Source organism: Ursus americanus, chromosome 15, assembly GCF_024610735.1.
Source record: "Ursus americanus isolate L20-20 chromosome 15, mUrsAme1.1.p, whole genome shotgun sequence".
In the NCBI taxonomy this organism is placed as follows: Eukaryota; Metazoa; Chordata; class Mammalia; order Carnivora; family Ursidae; genus Ursus; species Ursus americanus.
This window is the reverse complement of record NC_142141.1, coordinates 36,870,561-36,894,704: the sequence shown is the minus strand read 5'-3', so window position 1 is coordinate 36,894,704 and position 24,144 is coordinate 36,870,561. Positions and strand designations below refer to the sequence as shown.

Here is a 24,144-nt window from a genome sequence, read left to right as displayed (position 1 = left end):
TCTGACTTCTCTTAGCATAATGCCCTCAGGGTACATCCTTGTTGTTGCAAATGATATGCTCTCCTTTTTATGGGTGAATAATATTCCATTGTGTGTGCACGCATATACACCCATTTTCTTTATTCATTTGTCGATAGACTAAATAACTTAGGTTGTTTCCATGTCTTGGCTATTGAAAATAATGCTTCAGTGATCATGGGTGGGGACAAGCTGTGGAGATATCTCTTTGGGATAGTGATTTCATTTCCTTTGGATATATACCCAGAAGTGGGTATTGCTGGATCATATGGTAGTTCTATTTTCAATTTTTTGAGGAACCTCCCTACTGTTTTTCATAGTGGCTGCACCAATTTACATTCCCACAAACAGTGCACAAGGTTACATTTTCTCCACATTCTCACCAGCACTTATCTATTGTCTTTTTGCCATTCTAACAGGTGTAGCTCCTTATGGTTTTGATTTACATTACCTTGATGATTAGTGATGTTGAGCATCTTTTCATGTACTTGTTGACCATCTGTATGTCTTCTTTGGAAAATGTCTGTTTGGATCTCTGCTTATTTTTTAATCGGATTGCTGTTTTGCTGTTGAGTTGTAAGTTCTTTATAGATTTTAGATATTAACCTCTGATCAGATACATGATTTGCACATATTTTCTCCCATTCAGTAGGTTGCCTTTTCATTTTGTTGATGGTTTCCTTTGCTTTGTAGAAGCTTTTTAGTGTGATGTAGTCCCACTTGTTTATTTTTGCATTTGTTGCCTTTGCTTTGGTATCAAATCCAAAAAAGTCATTGCAAAGACCAGTGTCCAGGAGCTTACCACCTATGTATTCTTCTAGGAGTTCTGTGGTTTCAGGTCATATGTTCAAATCTTTAATTCATTTTGAGTTGATTTTTGTGTATAATGTGTGATAGTGGTCCAGTTTCATTCTTTTGCATGTGGCTGTCCAGTTTTTTCCAGCACCATTATTAAAATGACTGTCCTTTCTTCATTGAATATTCTTGGCTACCTTTTTGTAAATTAATTGACCATACATGCATGAATTTATTTCTGGGCTCTCTGTTCCATTGTTATATGTGTCTGTTTTTATGCCAGTATTATACTGTTTTGATTACTGTAGCTTTACAGCATGGTTTAGTATCAGGAAGCATGGTGCCCCAAGGTTTGTTCTTATTTCTTAAGATTGCTTTGCCTATTTGACTATTTCATGGTTATGTACAAATTTTAGGGTGGTTTGTTCTTTTTCTATTAAAAATACTGGAATTTTGATAGGGATTGCATTGAATGTATAGATGGCTTTGGGTAGTATGGACATTTTTACAGCGTTCTTCTAATCCAGGAGCATAGAAATTTGTTAGCATTTATTTGTCTCTTCAGTTCCTTTCATCAATGTTTTCTAGTTTTCAGTGTACAGATCTTTCACCTCCATGGTGAAATTTATTCCTTGATATTTTATTTTTTTGGATGAAGTTATAAATGGACTGTTTTCTTAATTTCTCTTTCTGATGGTTTGTTGTTAGTGTATCAAAATGCAACTGATTTTTGTATATTGATTTTGTATCCTGCAACCTTATTTAATTTATTAGTTCTGACAGTTTTTTGGTGGAGTCTTTAGGGTTTTCTATATGTAATATCATGTAATCTGCCAATAGAGACAATTTAGTTTTTCCTTTCTGATTTGGATGCCTTTTATTTATTTGTTTATTTTCTTGCCTAATTGCTCTGCTCTGGCTAGGACTTCAGTTCTGTGTTGAATAAAAGTGGCGAGATTGGGCATCTTTATCTTGTTCCTTATCTTGGAAAGCTTTTCACCATTGAGTATGATAATAGCTGTGGGCCTGTCATATATGGTCTTTAGTGGCCATTTCCTCTGTACATAGTTTGTTGAGAGTTTTTTGGTTTTTTGTTTTTTTATCATGAATGAATGTTGAATTTTTAAAATGTTTTTCTGTATCTATTAAGATGATCGTGGATTTTTATTCATTTTGTTAATGTATATCACATTGATTGGCAGATTTTGAACCATTCTGCAATAAATCCCACTTGATTATGGTATATAATCTTGATTCTTTTCATGTGTTGAATTCTGTTTGCTAATATTTAGTTGAGGACTTTGAATCTGTGTTTATCATGAGTACAAGAGTATTGGCCTGTAATTTTTTTCTTTTAATGTTGGCTCCATGCCCAATGTGGAGCCCAGTGTGGAGCTTGAACTCACTACCCTGAGATCAAGAGTCAGACACTTAACTGAGTGAGCCACCCAGGCGTCCCTTGGCCTGTAATCTTCTTTTCCTGTAGCGTCCGTTGGCCTGTAATTTTCTTTTCCTGTAGTGTCTTCTGGTCTTGATATCAGGGTAATGCTGGCTTTGGATGTATTCTCGCCTTTCCTTACTCTTCTCTTCTTGGAAGTGTTTGAAAAGAATTAGTACTAATTCTTTAAATGTTTGTTAGAATTCACCAGAGAAGTTGTCTGGTCTTGGGCCTTTCTTTGTTGGGAAATTTGATTTCTAATCCAATCTCCTAATAATTGGTCTCTTCAGATTTTCTGTTTCTTCATGAGTCAATCTTGGCAAGTTATATGTTTCTGGAAATATACATATGTGTATTTTTAGGATCCTTTGTGTCGTATCCATTTTGATTTATTTTGTATATAATGTTATTTATTTGAATGCTCTTCCTTTTTTTCTTGGTAAGTGTGGCTAAAGGTTTGTCTATTTTTATCTTTTCAAAAATTCAGCTCTTAGTTTCATTTATCTTTTCTATTTTTAGTCTATTTCATTTATTTCTGCTTTAGTATTTAGTATCTGCTATTAAATTTGGGCTTGCTTTGTTTTCTTTTTCTAGTTCATTGAGATATAAAGTTAAGTTGTGCTTCTACTATTTATTTTTCTTTCTGTATATACATATCAAGGAAAGGATCATTTGATCCCTGTTTCTTTTTATAGTTCTTCCTTTTAGTAATGTAATAGGTACGTGTTGATGAAATCTTTGTAGTACCAGTGTCGATATCAAAACTGTGGTGCTTAAAACCAGATTTTTCTTAGAATCTTTTCTTCTGTCTGCTTTATTCATAATAGTGTTTTTTCAGTTGCTACAAACCAAATCTTTGGTTTTTGTCTTCATTAAATAAACCAATTTTCAATGACCTAAAATGTACAGAATATAGTGACTACATTGGCAAGGTGGGTGGCACTTTGTTCCAATTTGAATTAAAGCATGACATGATATAGATCAGGGGTCAGCAAACTTTCTCTAAAGGCCCAGATCGTAAATATTTTAAACCTTGTGGGCCACTTACCTTTAACATTGTAATACGAAAGCAACCATAGACAACATGTGTTGTGTGTCAGTGTATTCTAATAAAACTTTATATACACATACAAAAATGTGGTGGGCAAATTTGACCCCACAGGCTATAGTTTGCTACACCTACTATAGATATAAAATTGAAATTTTAATGTGGGTGAATCTGATAACTAGATTATTTATTCTGTAGCAAATAAGACCTAAAATTTGGATTTTCCAATGCCATTTGAGTATTTATATGTGTATATAAAAGGATTCATCTAGAATGAGTTTTGAAGTAGTTTTCTAGTTCTTTTCCAGTATTTATGAATGTAGTATGAAATTTGCCAAATATAATATTTTTAGCAGGATATTTAATATCTGAGAGTACTTCATTTAGTGGGGTTATATATATTATTAATATGCTAATATATAATTAATATATAAAACATAAATAAATACACAGGCTTAAATTGCTTTTCAAATATCTTATACTTGTCACATGTCAATTAAAACATCTTTTCACTTTGTGGATAAACTTCTCTATAGTTATCAATATGGAACAACTAAGAACTGCTTTCAAGATTTAGAAAAGAATTTTCAGCTGGGAAAAGATGTTACAATAGATAAAACTGATCTAAACGTCTTTCTTCATAGAACTTTTTCATTGTGTAAATTTTCTTGGAATAAATTTCCATGAATAGTATAAAAGGGTTAAAGGATTTTAACCCCATTTGCTGTGTGTTATATATTCTACACAAGTTAGCAGATTCTGAGTGTATACATCTCAGTAAACTGCAAGCAGACCTACAGAACTCAAAAACAAAAGCCTGAATCACTCCATGTCATCTCAAACACCTCATGCATAGCAGTTAACTCCGAAAGGCATTGCTGTGGAAAGCATTGTGGAAAGCTTGATCTTTTCAATAATGATCATGAGTCAAGAAGTTGTCTTGTTTTTCTTGGGGGATAGGTTGGGGGGGTTGGGTTTTTGTGGGTTGTTTTTTTTTTTTTAAAGATTTTATTTATTTATTCGACAGAGATAGAGACAGCCAACGAGAGAGGGAACACAAGCAGGGGGAGTGGGAGAGGAAGAAGCAGGCTCATAGCGGAAGAGCCTGATGTGGGGCTCCATCCCACAATGCTGGGATCATGCCCTGAGCCGAAGGCAGACACTTAACCCCTGTGCCACCCAGGCGCCCCTTTTTTTTAAGATTTATTTATTTGAGAGAGAGGGGAGGGGAGGGGCAGAGGGAGAGAATCTTCAAGCCAAATCCCCGCTGAGCACAGAGCCCAATGTGGGGCTCAGACTCATGACCCCCATGAAATCATGACCTGAGCCAAAACCAGGAGTTGATGCTTAACCAACTGAGCCACCCAGATGCCCCAAGAAGTTGCCTTGTTAAGAAAGGGATGGATACAGTGCTTATTAGAAAGATTTACATCAAAAATAGAAGAATAACTTCTGGGTAATACAAGATTTTATTGTAATGGGACTTCAAAAATGAAACAGCAACTTTTATATCAGAATTATAGGCATAGATGATTAAGCTCTCTGACCCAAGGTAGTCACTGTCCTGGGGCACCTGGGTGACTCAGTTGGTTAAGCGTCTGCCTTCCGCTCAGGTCATTATCCCAGGGTCCTGGGATCGAGCCCCACACCCTCCTCCCTCCTCAACAGGGTGTCTCCTTCTCCCTCTGCTTTCATTGTCTCTCACTCTCAAATAAATAAAATCTTAAAAAAAAAAAACCCAAGGTAGTCACTATCCTTTCAACTTATAATGAGTAAAATCAATTTAATTTTGAATGTTTTATTCAAATTATTCTTTATCTTTAATCGAACCAATAGGTTAAGAAACAGTGGGCAGAGTCCACACATTGAGTTTGATTAACCTAGAAGGACCTTTTCAATCTGAATTGACTCAACTATTTTGAAAGAAGTGGCAACCATAAAACTTAAAAGACTTTAAAACTTTTGTGATTGTACCCTAAGAAATAAAATGCATGTTGTGACCTAATGCACATATACAGGCACATATTAACAATCCCTATACTATAAGCAAAAAACTGATGCTTTCACTTTCATTTTAAAACAACTGCTAGTCAAGACCCACAAAACTGATTTCACAACATGCTTATGGGCCATAACCCGCAACTTAAAAATTGCTGCTTAACATTGAAAAGGAGACTTGCCAGTTCTTAGGTTGTAATATTCTTTGTGTAGCGATTATATAATGGTTCTTTGCATTAGTTTCAGTATTTCTCAAAGACCATCAGAAAGAGAATAGCTGCAGATTTGATCCTGACCACCCCCTCCCTAGCCAAAGATGAATAACTACTAGTCTTCCCTTGAAAAAGATCTTTTTTTTTTTTTTTTAATTTTTTAAAATCCTGAATAAGCATTATTAGGCCTCCAGCCAGTACCGGGGGTGTCTCCACCTCTTTATCAAAATCAAGGAACTTTATACCAGATTATCTCATTGTGCATGACTTCCATTTATCCTAAACCATCACAAAAAAAGCAACTTCTCTATTTCCCGACTCTTTTCTTCTAGAGGAGGTAGTCTACCTGATGCTCTCTTCCCTTAAATTAAGACTTCATCGTCAGTTATAAACAGATCCTCCCTTCTTATTACCCTGATGACTGTTAACAACTACGGTAAAAAGCTGTGAGTTTCATTTCCCTCATTTTCACTCAGTGAAGGAGCCTTAGCACTAAAAAAGTAGAATCTCCTTTCTCCTAGTTTGCTATTGCTCCTTCCAAGTACAGTTGATGCTTGAACAACATGGAGGCTAGGGGCACTCACAGACACACCCCCCGACACACACAGTCAAAAATCCGTGTATAACTCTTGACTGCTCCTAAATTTAGTGATAGCCTAATGTTTACCAGGAAACCTTAAAAAATAACTTCGACTAATACATATTTTGTATATTACATATATACTCTACTCTTAAAGTAAGCTAGAAAAAAGAAAATGTTATTAAGAAAATCATAAGGAAAAGGAAATACATTTACAGAACTATACTGTATCCAAAAAAAAAAAAAATTGGCATTAAAGTGGACCCATGCAATTCAAACCTGTGTTGTTTAGGGATCAGCTGTAATTGCTAAAATACACATGTCAGAGTTCTTCCCCTAAGGTCATTGTCTTATGTCCTCAGTGACACCAATCTTCCATATCCCTATATTCACTGAGGATTTGTCACAGGCTTCCTCTTTACCCCTATTACTGCCATCAGGTTATAACCTTGGGGTCCCTGTGAAAGGAACATTGAATGTCCTGGTCTCATAGTTGAACCACACATTTTTTTAGTTTCTCTTTATGTTGTTGCTTTTTGTTTCTACCTCCCAACTGTTAACCATATTTCAGAACTATGTAATCTGCAATTTATGCTCCTTGGGTGTACTTCTTAACAGTGGCTTCGAGTAAAGAAGTAGGCTTGCATTTAGGAACCATTTCCACCAAAAAATATGTATCTTCAAACCATATTAACCTTAGGGTCACAAGATGGGCCAGTTGACAACATACACTACTAAATTTTTATTTTCTTTTGCATCTCATTAAAGTTGAAGATCCACTTGATGCTACTTCCCTGTAATTTGTATAGGTTATTCTAAGAATTATCACAGAACTACATTATACCTAAGATGTTTTTTATGACTTACGTAATTTGGAGGTTTATGTGAGTTTCGTGGTTTGTTTCTGAACATGACTGGTTTCCATTGTCTGAATCTTCAGTCCTAAAGAGTTCATTAATTGAGGTGGTTTATTTTAATCTTGGGATTGTTTTTCACTTAAAAAAACAAACCAGATACATTGTTAGTTATCAGACTAGTGACTCTGAGACTTTTAGTAGTTTGGTTTTAATAATCTGCTGAGTGTGCTAATATGAGTGATTTATACTTGAAGTCCAAGATTACTAAAATGTAGTGCATCTAAAAGTAAATGAATTCTTTTAGCCTTATGAGAACTAGGAAATAGAGGTGCACTATGTCTGTATATCTACAAAAGCTGAAAGTGTAGTACTTCACAAAATTGTGACTAAATGACATTATCTCCTCAAGCCAGTAATTTGAAATTTTATGGTAATTCACACCTGATATAAAGAATAAAGTAACAGAGATGGGAGAAATGAGGTGAGAAAGATAGTCATAAAGTACTAGCAATCTGAAGTTTTTAAGAACAAATAACTCCACAAACAACAATAATTTATAAAATCATTGTGTTGAGAATTAGACATTATTTTTGCATTTAAAGGATTATTTCCTAATTCAGGGGAAAGAACATAACCAAATACATCAGAGGCATCATTTGAGGTACTTACTGTTTATTCATATCTATTGAAGCTGAGTCAGTTATTCAGTCCTTGATAATGTATTTAAATATGCTGATTTTGAGTATTGGAAAGTCAAAGATTTTATCTCTTAACCTTTGTAATCAAGGGACCTGGGTGAATCAATTTATAAAGTGTTTTACTAAAAGGGAGAAAGGATGTTTAATTCAGAAAATGCATAAACCTGTGGAATAGGTGTTTCTCTTCACAATGAAACAGGATTCAGTTTTGGAGGATAGTACATTGAGAGACATTACTCATTGCTGGATTTTTTTTTTCTTTCTTTCTTTCTTTTAAAGATTTTATTTATTTATTTGACAGAGAGGCAGCGAGAGAGGGAACACAAGCAGGGGGAGAGGGAGAAGCAGGCTTCCCGCTGAGCAGGGAGCCCGATGCGGGGCTTGATCCCAGAACGCTGGGATCATGACCTGAGCCGAAGGCAGACGCTTAACAACTGAGCCACCCAGACACCCCTGGATTTTTTTTTTTTCTTAAGTTGGGTCATCTTCAGAAATGAAACGTTTGGTATTTGAGTTATGTTGCTGTAACTTTCAGAGTTATACGGAGGTTAAAATGATCTACAGACTACAAAAGCTCTTAAATTTGATAGCATTCTTTTTAATTTAGGGAATAAGAGGTGGTAAATTACAGTGAATAAGCTTCGATGCCTGCTTTATCAAATATAAGTTTTCTGTGTCTGGCTATTGTGAGGATTTTTTTTTTTTTAAGTGAGAAAGAAGAGAGCAGACCCCTTGCTCTGGGGATATAATAAACCATTGTAAAGAGTACAAGTACCAATACATATTTTGACCCTTGATTTTTTTTTTTTGTATATTTATCTGCAGGATAATTTTAATTCTGGTTTATTAGTATCAGGTCAGATATGTCTCTGAGAATGGGAACTTAGTCTAGCAGAACAAAATCAGGGAAATCTGCTTTTTAAAAAATTTCATGATGGACTAAAGGCCAAATACTTTGGGCTGTCTGTATTTAAATACCCAAAAAGGTTATGACATTTTAGGTAGTACAAAAAAGAAAGCATTTCCATTTTTTAAAATTTGGGAAATGTCTTCATTTGCCTATAAAATATAGCAATTCAGAAACTATATGGAAAGTACACTTGTAAGTGATCATAGGAAATTACGAATGACAGGCAATCAAAAAGTATTTATTGACCATTAATATATACATACTTAATATTATAGGTCATGTGGAAAGGGGAAGATAAATACTAGAAAACATAACCCTTCCAACAAAACAACCACACATTTAATTAGAGGTGTTCAAGACATTAAGGACCTTTTTTTTTTTTTTTTTAAGAGAAAGGGAGGGCCATAGGGAGAGAGAAAATCCCAAGCAGGCTACCAGTGTGGAGCCCAATGCAGGGCTCAATCTCAGGACCCTGAGATCATGACCTGATCCTAAATCAAGAGTTGGATGCTTAGCTGACTGAGCTACCCAGGCACCCCAAGACATTAAGGACTTTTAAATGAAATGCATAGTGTGGGTTACCTGGGGTAACCCCAGTTACCTGGGGTTTGATGTTATGGACAATCCAAAGCTAAAGTTGAATACTAAAAAGTGGGCCTCACTGATAAAATACAGTTGAATTAAGAAAGCCAGCACGGAGTAATGTTATATGATTTGAAAGTGACACAGATAGGTATACTCAACATTATTATGTCCCAGGATTCTCAGCAGTGAAGTCTTTGGAATATTACCAGTGACAAGTATTACATCTTTGTTGGGTAAAAATTTTTGCTATGTGTGTCCTTAGAAGAATAAAAGACTTAAAGTTTACTGAAATAACTCCATGGTGTTGAATAAAAGTTGCACAAAGAATAAAAAAGGCTTATTCTTCCATCGAGATTAATAATTTATGTTTTATATTCTTAAATTATTGGGATTGTATATTGAGGCTTTGAAATTGTCTTAATCAGTACCCGTACATTCTTGTCATGATTTATTTTTATCCTGTACATAAGTACTATTATCGTTCGAATGTTGCAGTGTTAAGGTTGATGTTAGTTACTAATATTCCCTGCTATAAACCACTGAGGTACTCTTTGCTCCCAATTTCTAAAATTTAGCAGGTAAGACATCATTTTTATACTTCCACTCAAAGATTTACAAGGGTAAGTAATTTAAAATTGTCATCATTAATAGTCATCAAGGACAAATTATCCTGAATAAATAGCTTTTGCTACTTTGTTTTTAAGCTCTCAGTAGGATGTAAGAATTTATTTCTTAATAGCAACTGTTAGTGTATTTGTGTATACGTGTGGGATTAAGTAGTAAATATTATGTTAATGTTACTATGTTGCTATATTTTTATCCTTAGTCTTTCATGGGAAAATATGAACTTATTTCATAACAAACTTGAATTTACTATTTTTAATTATAGACATTTACATTTTAATATATTTTTATTTATCCTGTCTTTCATGTTTCTGTTCTCTTCAGTATAATGCATTTATTGGTTTATCTATTTGAGGAGGTTCTTTGTAGTACTAAAGGCATTACCATGCCTCTCAAATAGACAGTGATAGGTAAAAGCCACAGTACACAACCCAAGAGCATAGAGGAAGAGAAGGGTATGATAAGTGTCTTCCAGCTCTTCAAATTTGCACTGAGAGATAGTATTACTTTCAAACTAACTGGTCCAGACCTCTGTAAAACAAATTTGGGTGCTACCAAGAATGCAAGATGAATCTCTTACTACATATATACTGGATAATGCCAGTGGATCTCTCGTTTTAGAAAGTTTTTAGTCCACACAGACAAATGAAGGCATTATATCAAAAACTGATGATGTAACTACCCTTTTTATGTTTTTTAAGTTATTATATAATGATATATGTATAAAAACTGCATTATCAGATCAGGTTGAAGCCTATTAGAGTCTTAAATATGTGTTTTATTAAAATACAAAGCTGGCTTAGAAAACTTACATAAATACTAATATTTCATTTTTATTGCGCTAATTTAGTTAAAATTTCCCTTTTATCTTCAGATTTAAATTCTTTTCTTACCTTTCATTAATAGGTAGTATAGATCAATCAGTGTTAAAAGAATTACCCCCCGAACTTCTGGCAGAAATTGAATCCACCATGCCACTTTGTGAACGTGTGAAAATGAATAAACGCAAGCGTAGCACAGTTAATGAAAAGCCAAAATATGCTGAAATCAGTTCAGATGAAGATAATGATAGTGATGAAGCTTTTGAATGTAAGTATCACATAACTTTCTTTTACTTTAGAATTAAGCAGATTGATGTGTTTGTCTCATTCATAATTTGGGGGGGTAGGAAGAGTACAGTGATTTAATTCTTTATAACATAGTATAGCAAGTTTTTTTTCTTTATACTTAAAAAATGTGCGAAAGATGAGATCAGTTGGCACCAAGAAAAAAAATTTAATGAGCTATAATTAGTGTCAAATAACACAGGTATGTGTCTATATTTAGCAAACATTTATTGAGCTCCTACTATATATGCTAAGCACTGAGAATAAAAATACAAATAAGATGTGGCCCCTGTCTTTGAAGAGCCTTCAATCTAATGGGGGAAATATGTAAACAGTTGTAGCACAGTGAGAAAAGTACAGTGATCGTAAATCCAGGATGCTATGGGAGCACATTGGATTGGCATCAGGATTGTACTTGGGGGTTCAGGGAATGCTTACTGGAAGAGGTGACACTTGAGTTGAGTCTTGAAGGACACATAGGAGATAGCCAGGTAAAGAAATATTTAAAACCATACTATCACTAAATTATGAATGGATTAGCCACATTGCCAATTAACTGTGTGGTTTGGACCTGGCTTCTCCTTTTTGCCCAGCTGTGTCCTGGAATTCCTCCCTTGTTTCACTGTTTTCCAGAGCTGGCTTCTTCACTACACAGCTACCTCTCTACAACACTGTGATCACCTGTCTTTGCACTAGACTTGCTATACCTCGCCTGTCTTCCTACTGGTCCACTGAAAAAGTTCTTCTCTTTTATCCCTATCTTCCTTCTTCTGGAGCAAGAGAATTGAGCCTAGCCAAGAGGGGTCAGCAACCTTGTTTGACTTAAACGGCATTCAGTGGAAACAGACTATGGGAGATCTTCACTTGTGTGCCAACTGACTTAGTCATTATGACCAAAAGAAGTGGGAAGACCACCAGTGTGTTCTACCTTTTCCACCTAGTTTCCGTAGATTGAGGTGTGACAAGCAAGGGCAGGAAGGACAGATGCATGCTGCCAATTTTAAATGTATATTGCTGATGGAAATCCTTTACCTCCTCCAAAGTTTTCAATGTTCATTTACTCTGATCTTCTTTAAATTGTGAGCTCTTGAGCTATGAGGAGTAGACTATGAATACTGAACAAATATGAACAAAGTTTTAAAATTGAAATAAAATATATAGCAAAGTTAATCTGACATTTAATTTTATGTATATTTGTTATAACTTGTTATTATCATAAGATGTATTTACATGCAATATATTTCGATGGCTAAAGTTAATACTTTTTTATTATAATCAAACATTTTTGGTCATATGGGAACATATGTTCTGGAAAGGGAAAGGAGAAAGGAGATCTGGTGGCCCAGAAACTCACTCCCCTTTATATACATACCTCTCCTTCACTTCTCCTCCTTCTCCCCCATCCCCAAAACATCACACATTTCTAAAGGGAATAGCTAAGAAGGAGGAGTTCCTTAATTGCAGATTGATTTCAAATCATACTTCAACTCCATTTAATGGAGAGTGGGTCCCTACATCGCTAAACTGATGAGAATTTTGAAGCTACCTCACAGTTAAGTAGAAAGGATAGCATAATCAGAAATGCCCACCAAGTATAAAATAGGGGGGAGAGCCACACATGCCTTATGTTTGTCGTCAGTGCAGTCACTATTCTTTTCCTTGCTTTCTGTTATGAGAGCTGTCATTTCATCTTATAGGAGCACATAGCGTCATCTTAAAGCCATGGATCCTGTTACATCTATTCCCAAGTACGTTGAAAGCTGATGTTAGTTAGAAAACCTCAGCTTCAACCTGCTAGCCGTAAGAACTTTCTCTGGATTTTTCAAGAGACCACAGAGTAGCTTTCTGTTTTTCTTAGTTTATTTCTATAGAAGTAACTATAGAAAAATTGGCTCTGGAGCCACTGATTTGAGAGATGAAAGAATTTCAATTGGTTGTTGACATAAATAACCAAATTGTCATTATACCACAACAAAAACGGTATAGTGAAAATATAGTGTAGTACAAAATGTAGAAGTATTATGAGAAGATAAGCACAAGCATTATGATGCTTTGAGAGACTTTTTGAAACTTAAGGTTTTGCTGCAGTTTAATCAAATTGGTTTCCTAAAAATCGAAAACTAAGGCAATTGTTTTGTTTGAAGGATGGAAGAAGGGTTGAGGGGTAACTTTGAAAGTTGGGCCACATAAATTTCGGTAGCCATAACACAAATACAAGATCATTGGGTTGCTGGACAAGGAGGAGGGAAGACATAAGCTAAGGAGCTGTGTAGGTGAAATTTAGAAAAGAAAGGTGGAAGACACTCAAGGTGTATTTTACCTACCTGTCTGCTGAGGTCCTCCCCTACTTCTTTCAGGGTTATGAGGGCAATAGAGAAAAAACAAGTAACAGTGAATTGGTGAATTTCAACATACTGTATTATAGAAGTTGGATGGGTTTTTTTCTAATTTGCCATCCTATTTTTATCCAAATTTCCTGAAGTTTAATGAGTGTGAAACAGAAATCTTCAAGGCCTATAAAAACTACCACCAATACAGTGTATTGTATGTTCTTGCTAACAATTTTAAGATTTTTCAAGCGTTTTCTAATAGAATTGAATGCTTGAAATGGATTTCTTATGAAATTAAAATTCAGAAGGACTAAGTAAGTCATATTTGAGGTCATAGAATACTACTTTCTGCGCATTTCTGAACAAGCTTATTAGTTGTTATTCTTCATATTTGGTAGGTATTTTAGTACTTGTTGAAAAAGTAGTGAATGCTGCATAAATGATCTGTTTCTCTGACACACACACACACACACACACACACACACACACTTTATATTAGTTTATACGGCAGCCTCTCACTAAGAGAATGTACTGGGGTATACCCTAATTGTAAAAGGGGGGACGTCCTAATTCTTCCTCATATTTCATGTCAAATTTATGCCTAATTAAGAAGAAAATCATTGGAGATTTAAATATATGCACTAATTTTTTTTTATGAACTATCTTGCTATGCCAAGCTTATGACCAAAAAGAAGAGGAAACAAAATTATCTTTTTCTGTTCTGCTATTAGTAGATTGAACAGAAGGGTCCAGGACCAGAAACCAAACTAGATTCTTGAATAGGAGTAGCTAAAGCAGTGTGTAAGGGTAAGATTAGCCAGGGTACAGACATTGTTTACCCACACCTAAAGGCACCGGTGCAAGCATATATAGAATGCATGGGCCAGAGGTTGGCATCCTTAAATCTAAGGATTTTTTTTTTTTTTAAGATTTTATTTATTTATTCAACAGTGTTAGAGACAGCCAGCCAGTAAGAGAGGGAACACAAGCAGGGGGAGTGGGAGACGAAGAAGCAGGCTCACAGCGGAGGAGCCTAATGTGGGGCTCGATCCCATAACGCCGGGATCACGCCCTGAGCCGAAGGCAGACGCTTAACCGCTGTGCCACCCAGGCGCCCCCTTAAATCTAAGGATTTAAGACAACTCAAGCAAGAGATTTTTCTTAAGTATTTGGGTATTGATCATAGTTAGGAATTCGAAATAGAAGCCAGTTCAAAGAAAGCAAGAGAGTCAAATTTAGTTCAACAGACTAGAAAATACTTCATTGTCACCAACAAGTGGTCAAAACAACAAGATCCCAAGATATAGGACTCATCAGTTCTCTATCCTAGTTTTAAGTTGGTGGTGCTACACCCTAGAGCAGGTATGGTAAATATTTGTCACTTGTCACAGACATTTTTAATCAGTCTTTCTTGTTGAAATATGATGCTTTCTCAGGGAAATATGCTCTAGGCAGCTATTACCAGTTGATCAGAGTTGATGTGTCAGATGAAATCTGTTTGCCAGTTCTGCCTAGAAGTTCCTGTCAGTGCTGGTATTTTTAATGGAATGCTTAGACCCTTGGAAGGTTGGGGAAGGGACTGAAGGTAACATACATTAATATGTTTATGTAGCATATATAAGCTTAAAAACTTTTCTCCTTGGGTTTAAGCAAGTACATTGTTGGAGAACTGAATTCAGTATTTGAGTATTTACAACTGTACAGATTTATTCTATCTCTGTAGGTCTGTGATGTTAGATTATCAGAGTCTATTGAATTTATACCTAAGTTGTGGGCTTAACTTGGCTTTTCATTGTTGGTATACATGGTTACTCCATATTCTATAATACTTTCTCAGAAATTTACTTTTCCTCCAAACCCTGCTCCCCATCAATAATCCATATGCTTTAAGGTGTTTGTTTTTCATTCAAATCCTAGATAAAGATTGTTTTACATGCCTTAATTAATCCTGATGGTTAGATATTATCTTTACCAACTCACTGAATACCTTTCTTTGAAATGAGCTGTGTTTAATCCCCAGAACATTCCTGTTTATTAGCAAACCAAATTCATGTAGAAATCTTTAAATCTCAAATAATAGGATGCTAAAATAAATGATACCATTTCTATACCATACTTTGTATTTCTGATGAAACAGAATGACTGTTTCCTAGACCCACACAGTGATTTTCCCCTATGTGGTTCATTTGTGAAGTACAAGTTTTAATAGTCTTTTTAAATGAGGTAAATTATTTGTCATGGGGATTTGCTTCTAGCCTCTAGGAAACGACATAAAAAAGATGATGATAAAGCTTGGGAATATGAAGAGCGTGACAGAAGAAGCTCTGGGGATCATAGGAGAAGCGGCCACTCTCATGAAGGAAGAAGGAGTTCGGGTGGTGGTCGTTATCGAAACCGAAGCCCATCAGATTCCGACATGGAAGATTATTCTCCTCCTCCCAGCCTTAGTGAGGGTAATTCATCAGTGTCAACGGATTTCTTACATAAGCTTCTTTAAATTTAGGTCTTTAACTTTGAAGAATATTTGATACCTTTTTGTGAGTTAACACCTCCTAATTATTAAGACAGTATATATTTAGTTTGGAATGGCAGTGGTTATTGTTTAATGTTTTGGAGGAAACTAGAAGCAAAAATAGAAATATTTTAAGTTGTCATTCCTATATTTCAATATTTCTTTATGTTTACTTTAGTTGCTAGAAAAATGAAGAAAAAAGAAAAACAGAAGAAAAGGAAAGCTTATGAACCAAAACTAACACCTGAAGGTAACGTTTTAGTTTGTCTTTGTTCATAGTCTTCAACTTCAGTTTTCTACATGTAATGTGATAAGTTTTTTTTTTTCTCTGTTGTAGAAATGATGGATTCTTCAACTTTTAAGAGATTCACAGCCTCAATAGAGAATATTTTGGATAATTTAGAAGATATGGATTTTACTGCATTTGGTAAAATCATTTTAAGATATATTTATTTACCTCTAAATATAAAGTCAGTTTTAAATAAATTTATTTACCTATGTGTCTAGCTTTCTACCAGTTCTCTAGTGGATACAGAGGCATGGTCTGTGCTCTCAAGAAACCTATCTAGTTGTAGAGTCAAGTGTAGTCTATGTTTTTTGGTTTTTTGTTTTGTTTTAAAGATTATTTATTTATTTGAGAGAGATAGACAGACTCCCCGCTGAGCAGGGAGCCCGATGTGGGACTCAATCTCAGGGCCCTGGGATCATGGCAGAACTGAGGGCAGATGCTTAACTGACTGAGCCATACAGGTGCCACTCAAGTGTAGTCTGTGTTATCAAGAAACTGAAAACTTTAGTGTAATAATCAAGTATTATTGATACTGTTTTTGGATCCTGAGACTGCAGCTACCAAAGTAGGTGATATTTAAAGAAACCTTTATTCAGATGAGACATGAGTAGGTGCTAGATAAGGAGAGTACTAATACGAGCAAGGATGCAGAAATAGGAACCCATGCATCTGCTCATTTATTCTTATAGCCAATATTTATTGAATACTTACTCTTTGCAGCAGTATATTAAATGCTAGAGATGTAGGGGTGCCTGGGTGGCATAGCGGTTAAGCGTCTGCCTTCGGCTCAGGGCGTGATCCCGGTGTTATGGGATCGAGCCCCACATCAGGCTCTTCAGCTATGAGCCTGCTTCTTCCTCTCCCGCTCCCCCTGCTTGTGTTCCCTCTCTCGCTGGCTGTCTCTATCTCTGTCAAATAAATAAATAAAATCTTTAAAAAATAATAATAATAAAAAAATAAATAAATAAATGCTAGAGATGCAAAGATAAATACCCCAGCCCCTGGCTTTAAGTAATACGAAATCTAATGTGGAAAACAAAATAGTAAACTAATTAGAATACAGTAGGATTAATATATTCATATATTCCTTTAATAATATGTAAAGATCATATCTTTAAATATAAAAATGTAACACTGCTTACAGTTTTTGGAGCTACTCTCAACCAGTCTCTCAGCTGGTACAAACACTAGTGCCTAATTTCTACAAAAGCCATATAATATACAATAATTCTGATATGACTCCACCTATTTGAAAATGTCTTAAAAGGTATACTACCCTTTATATTATATTACCCTTTATTTTTAAGTATTTGTTTTGTGAAAGTTACTTGCCTAAGTATCATTAATGCATTTCTCCATTATTTGGCCTACCAGTTGTGTGCTGAGAAACTGTCTTCCATGTCATTTAAGATCCCAACAGGAAGGCAGATGGCACTCTCAAATTAGGATAATTTGAGGAGGACTTATTTACAAAGAGACCAGTTACAGAGTTGGGGACAGAATAGTGCCAGAATCTGGGGTTAGCAGCCATGGAACTATTACCATCCCTATTCCAAAAGAAGGAAAGGGTAAAGAGAAGTTGTGAGAACTCATTCTGTAGGGAAAATAATGTTGTAGACTTCTTGAAAAAAAGCAGTAACCTTTTAGTCAGAGGACATAGGCTGCCTGAGGAGATCTTACAAGGAAGGAGTCAGGGATATAAATACCCTGACCTTACTCTCCTTCTCTTTGATCTTCTGACAGGGCACCCCACTAGCTGAACCCAAACAGAAGCCAGAGGGCATGGGAGACTGTTGATGTAGTCCATACAGGTCAGCCTCTGGGGGCAGAGAGCTTGGTTGAGAAGGGTCAACAGTATATCTAAAGTAGTGAAGATAAGAGCTCTATCTCCTCCTCCCATCTTAGAACTCTCATTTTAATCCCTGTCCTTTCATTCAGGGTTTGCTTGAGGTTTTCAGAGGCTTCTTAGGTTGCTTTTTGTTTAGTTTGTTTATATTTGTTTGTGTATCCAGAAATTTTATTAAAAAGTTAAGCTTACTATTTTGAGCTGTTCATTGTACCTAAACTGTTTGGTTTTGTTTTTCAGGTGATGATGATGAAATTCCTCAGGAACTTCTTTTAGGAAAACATCAGCTTAATGAACTCGGCAGTGAATCTGCTAAAATTAAAGCAATGGGTATAATGGATAAGGTATCTCACTAAAGAAAAATTTATATATTTACTTAAAGTCTAATGTTTGAAATTAAAGTTTTCAAGGTAAATTACAAAGATTACATATAAAGTAAATAATAAAACAATTTATGGTTGCCTTCTGAGAGTCTAACTGAATTATTTCTTTTTTAAAAAATAAGACTCAAGTATTCTGTAAATTATTCTAAAGAAAATCATACTGTTGCATGGGCCTGGATTTTTTTTCACTGTTTAATTTTTTCATTATCTCAGGTATTTAGATTATTTAAATGTAGAAATACACTAAAAATTTTTTTGGCATTTGCTTTAGTCATTGAGAGTGGTTAAAGTGTAAAGCTACAGTCTCAATACATTAATTGTAATAAATACATAGCCTCATTGCTGTAGGCTTTGTAATAATTTTCATGAGTTGACTTTCTTGTGAGCTCTCTGTTGCTAAATAGTCTCATTCTATTCTAATGGAATAGCAGAGTATTTTTTCATGGATAAGAACTTCTGACAATAGTGACAGCATCAAGGGATGGCTTCCCATAATCTTTACGAACCACCATTTACTCCCTAAACTACTGTATGATTGCTGTGTAAATACAATTTCAAGACAAATCCTCCCTCCTCTTCTAACCAGGGCAGGCTCCCTGTTGTATAGAATTATCTACTCTAAGTCTCCCAATTTCCTAGTCTGTAATATGAAGGTAATGTTTTATTCTTCAAGAATAAGTAAGAGAGTGAATAAAAGAGTGTTTACCTGTGGAGTTTACTCTAAACATCTTAAACTCTGTTTTTTCAATTTTATAATTTTAAAGTAGACTAGAAAATATTTTGATGTTTTTACCAAGTTAAAAGACAGTTATTCATTTTTTGTTTATATATTGCCTGTATTCTAAGTAATAAATGTGCCATGAATTTAGATTTTTTATTGAGATATAATTGATATTATGTTTCATGTTTACCATTTAACCAGTCGATATTTGTATATATTGCAAAATGATCACAACAGTAAATCTAGTTAACATCCATCATCACACATAATTACAATTTTTTGTTTTCTATGGTGAGAACTTTTAAATTCTACTCTCTTAGGAACTTTCAGATATGCAGGATTGTATTAACTGTAGTCACCATGCTGTACATTATATCCCAAGGACTTATTTATCTTATAATAGTACCTTTTGACCGTCTTCACCCACCTCAGCCCCCACCCCCAACCCCTGTGGCAACCACCCATCTGTTCTCTGTCTATGTGTTTGGTTGGTTGGTTGTTGGTAGTAGTTTTAGATTCCACATGTAAGTGAGATTATATGGCATTTGTCTTTGTCTGATTTATTACTCTTAGCATAATGCCCTCAAGGACCAATCATGAGGTCACGGATGGCAAGACTTCCTTTTCCTTATGGCAAGATATTTCATTAACATTGTGTATACATATGTACACACGTGTGTGCGCGCACACACACACATTGTATTTTCTTTGTCCATCCATCAGTGGACACTTTGGATGCTTTCATGTCTTGGCTATTGTAAATAATCATGCAGTGAACATGAGTGTGCATATATCTTCTTAAGTTAGCGTTTTCTTTTCCTTCAGATATATTCCCAGAAGTGGAATTGATGAATCTTAAGGTGGTTCTATTTTTAGGCTTTTGAGGACCCTCCATACTGTTTTCCATAACGGGTGCACCGTTTTACATTATCACCAACAGTGCACAAAGGTTTCTATGAATTTGATTTTTAAAGCCAGACATATCACATAGTTAACCAATAATTAATGTGCTATTAGTTCACAATAATATTACTATGTGCAGTGAGGGATATATTGATTTATTTTTTATGTAGGAAAATGGCATCAGTTCTCTGAGGTGACACTGCCAGTCGTAGGTTTTATTTCATAAATTCCATAATTATATATAGCTAATATTTCAATTTCACAAGGTGAGTTTGCTGAGTATTTTCAAAGTATAGAAAGTTTACCAAAAGTCTCAGTAATCTGTTTTGAAATTATCTAAAGCAGTATTTGGGGGAACTTGTTTCTGTACTCCAGCATAATCAAAATGTACTTTATGTCAGTTACTCTATTGATCCTTCCATTTGACTCTTCTGGCAGATTTGGTTGAGAGTCCTAGCGGCATGCTAGGAGTCTAAAAGGAGAACTGTTCAGTCAGGAGAATATGAATAACAGTTGCCTCCTACCAGAACCTTTAAATCGGCTACTAATTTTTTAGGTAGAGAAATTATCCTTTGTAAGAAATGAAATAGATGTTTTTTAAAATAAGAAAGATTTTGGGGAAAAAACCGTGTTATTTTACATTTGTAACTTTTATCATTTATAGTTTTATGCTTTATTCATAATACCACCTTGAATTTTAAGACACCTGTGAGTAACACTATAGTGTGGAAATCATATTATAATTAAATCAACAGATGAAAACTTGAGAGAGTGTGTGTTTGTGTGTGTATTCATATGCATGTTCAATATCACTGCCACAAGAACGGGGAGCCAGGCATCAGAACAAACTAAATCTTGACTATATGGTAAGAGTTGAGCCAGTAGTGTGCATATGTGCCCATTCTGTGTTTGCTTTTCTTTCAGAAACAAGTGATTAATTCTCTACATAATTCAGTTTTAAGTTGAGAATCTTAAGTGGGGAAATTTTCTTTTCCAACTCTTTAAGTGGGTGGTAATGTTATATATTCCATAGCCCAAAGGTGATAATTGTACATGTTTCTTGAATAATTTATCACTTTTATCAACGATTGATTTAAAAAAAATATATATATATATATATATATGTTGCTATTTTAGCTTTCCACTGACAAAACTGTGAAAGTCCTAAATATCTTGGAGAAGAATATTCAAGATGGGTCAAAGCTTTCCACTTTGTTAAACCATGTAAGTTCAAGATCCATATTGTTAATTTTACCTTTACTGTTGTTAAGATACAAGTTTTGTTTTTTTTTTTCAAAAGAACTCTGATTTATAGGGGAAATCTCAAATTTCATTTATTTGAGCTTATTACAACAAATTCATGAGCAGTGCTACTAAATAACACTTTTAGTAATTCAAAATTACATTGTTGATTCACAGCTTTGACATAAACAGACAACAGACGTAAATTCATTTCAATTTACGGGACTGTTCTTTAATTTTCCATTATCTTCTTCCTTGTGTATGATCGTGTTTAAAATATTTTTTCATTTATGAAATGATAGTAATTATTTTTCGTGACCTTCCTGGAGAATTAAATAGTTACAAGCCTTATACTGCTTTCTTAACATATCCTAAAACAGTAATCCTAATATACTTTTTTTTTTTTTTTTTTTTTTTTAGATTTTATTTATTTATTTGCAGGAGAGAGTGCACACGAGTGGGGGGAGGGGCAGATGGAGAGGGAGAAGCAGACTCGCTGCTGAGCAGGGAGCCCACCCTGGGGCTTGATCCCCCAGGACCCTAAGATCATTACCTGAGCCAAAGGCAGATGCTTAACCAACTGAGCCACCCAGGCACCCCTATACCATTTTTATACCCAGTTCAGATAGTCATTGAAAGGATTAAATAAATTAATTCATGTAAAGTGCTTAACAGTGTCTCCACATATTAAGTTCTCAATAAACATTAACAGCAACCGTTAATGTATTTTAGTACCTTTATGTCAAAAACAGTAGCAACATAATGTAACGGTTTATAAACTGATAAAAGGAAATTGCCTGGAATCTACCTTCTTAGCATTGTAGCAGACTTTCAGAATCATATGTATATTCAAATTGATCTTGATAGCTCTACCATTAATGAATACAAACTCTAATACTTACGGGCATTTAATATGAGGTAAGAATTTGGGAAAGTTTTGAGTTACTGAATTTTCTTTATTGCAGAAATTTCCAAAACACAAGTTCAAAAAGGTCCGTATTCTCATCTAGCAATAACTATTAACACTTTTGATATATGAATTTCCATTCTCATATTTGCATATATACTATATATATTTAGTACATGCACTGGATCTTATGAGAGAAATGTTCTTGAGTTTGCTGAAGCCACAGGATTGCTAAGTGATCTACATGGAATAAAAAATGTAGAAAAATACCACTCAGGTGGTATTTCTGTGGTTTCTTAAATATATCTATATTTTTCCAATGGCCTTTTTAAATTAGTTTTTGAATCAGAAACAAAGGGCTTAGAGAAACCCGTAGTGGCAATCTACTACATCCTTAGTCTACAGATTTTATTTGAAACACTTTGACAAGAAATTATAATAAATCTCAAGAATCTAGAGTTCTGGAGAGCTGGCTGACTCCGTCTTAATGAAATTATTCTAATTCCTGAAGCTGTAGCATTATTTAATGTGTTGCAGATAATCTTGACATTTGACATGAATGATAAACCTCCTTAAATGACTCTTCCATACAGCGATTTTAATATTAAGGAAAAGCCACCTTATCTTATTTTTTCGAGTAGGTATGTAAGCAGTAAAATGGAAGAAAGCTTAGAGAGTTAGGAAAAAGGTAATGGAGTTTGGAGCATTAGTGATTAGAAAGCCCTTCTCTGCTTTACATATCATGCTTTTATTTGCTTCATTTCCCAATATATAAGCTTTGAATAGCATGCATTTGAAAGTATTCCTAGAGTATAAAGTTAGTATTTCATAAGTAAACATGTGATAGAAGCATTTTCACTCTGCAAGTGAAAAAAAGCACTTCTTCCCATTTGTAATATTAAGTTGCTAGTGCGTAAATTAAAATGCAATCTTCTGTCAGTTGTCGAATTATCCATTTTAGAAAATAAATTATGTTTTCAGTAGTCTGCATAATAACTACTTTTTAATCTCTTTCAAAAATACTGTGTTTTTGAAAAAGAAGTATTGGGAATGATCAAGTCAATAACATTTTACCACTTTTAAATGGAGCTCTACCATTCGTTGTTTTAATTTTCGCTTTGTTCACACAACAGCAAGCAGAACTTACAGAGTTTTGACTATCATGTTTATACTCCAAACACAGAATTATCTCTACACAGTTATAGTCTTTAGCTAAAATCTTAGGTTTGGATAAAGTACATGGAAGATACTATAATTTTGTTATTGGAGTGTCATCTAGTGGCGAAATTAGGAGATAGAGCATATTTTTTTTAATATTTTTTATTATATTATGTTAGTCACCATACAGTACATCCCTGGTTTTTGATGTAAAGTTCGATGATTCATTAGTTGCTATAACACCCAGTGCACCATGCAATACGTGCCCTCCCCACCACCCATCACCAGCCTATCCCATTCCCCCACCCCCCTTCCCTCTGAAGCCCTCAGTTTGTTTCTCAGAGTCCATAATCTCTCATATGGTAAGAGTTGAGCCAGTAGTGTGCATATGTGCCCTTCTGATTACCCACCCTTTCTTTATCCCTTTCTTCTCCTACCGATCTTCCTAGTTCTTATGTTCCATAGATGAGAGAAACCATATGATAATTGTCTTTCTCTGCTTGACTTATTTCACTTAGCATTATCTCCTCCAGTGCCGTCCATGTTGCAGCAAATGTTGAGAAATCGTTCTTTTTGATAGCTGAGTAATATTCCATTATGTATATGGACCACATCTTCTTAATCCAGTCATCTGTTGAAGGGCATCTCGGCTCCTTCCACGATTTAGCTATTGTGGACAATGCTGCTATGAACATTGGGGTGCATATGGCCCATCTCTTCACTACGTCTGTATCTTTGGGGTAAATACCCAGTAGTGCAATGGCTGGGTCATAGGGTAGCTCAATTTTTAACTTTTTAAGGGACCGCCACACTGTTTTCCAGAGAAGATAAGAGTGTATTATGTTTGAAAACTTTGAAACAAAAATCTTAAAGTAACATCAGTATTTGTACTTCATTCCTGATGTTCATGAACATACATGTACATGCACTGGGGCGCCTGGCTGGCTCAGTCAGTAGAGCACATGACTCTTAATCCTTGGGCTC

General features: G+C 34.9%; 1 protein-coding gene across 2 annotated transcripts in view; it reads left to right on the top strand.

Annotated features, from left to right (window-relative positions):
• NIPBL (NIPBL cohesin loading factor) overlaps window positions 1–24,144 on the top strand; it is a 188,505-nt gene that overhangs the window by 109,857 nt on the left and 54,504 nt on the right. For both annotated transcript variants that reach the window (XM_045787277.2, XM_045787278.2), the window contains exons 11-16: window positions 10,670–10,852; window positions 15,455–15,652; window positions 15,890–15,961; window positions 16,049–16,138; window positions 18,087–18,190; window positions 20,991–21,077. In XM_045787277.2, coding sequence (XP_045643233.1) covers window positions 10,670–10,852; window positions 15,455–15,652; window positions 15,890–15,961; window positions 16,049–16,138; window positions 18,087–18,190; window positions 20,991–21,077 — 734 coding nt within the window. The remainder of the gene's footprint in view (window positions 1–10,669; window positions 10,853–15,454; window positions 15,653–15,889; window positions 15,962–16,048; window positions 16,139–18,086; window positions 18,191–20,990; window positions 21,078–24,144) is intronic.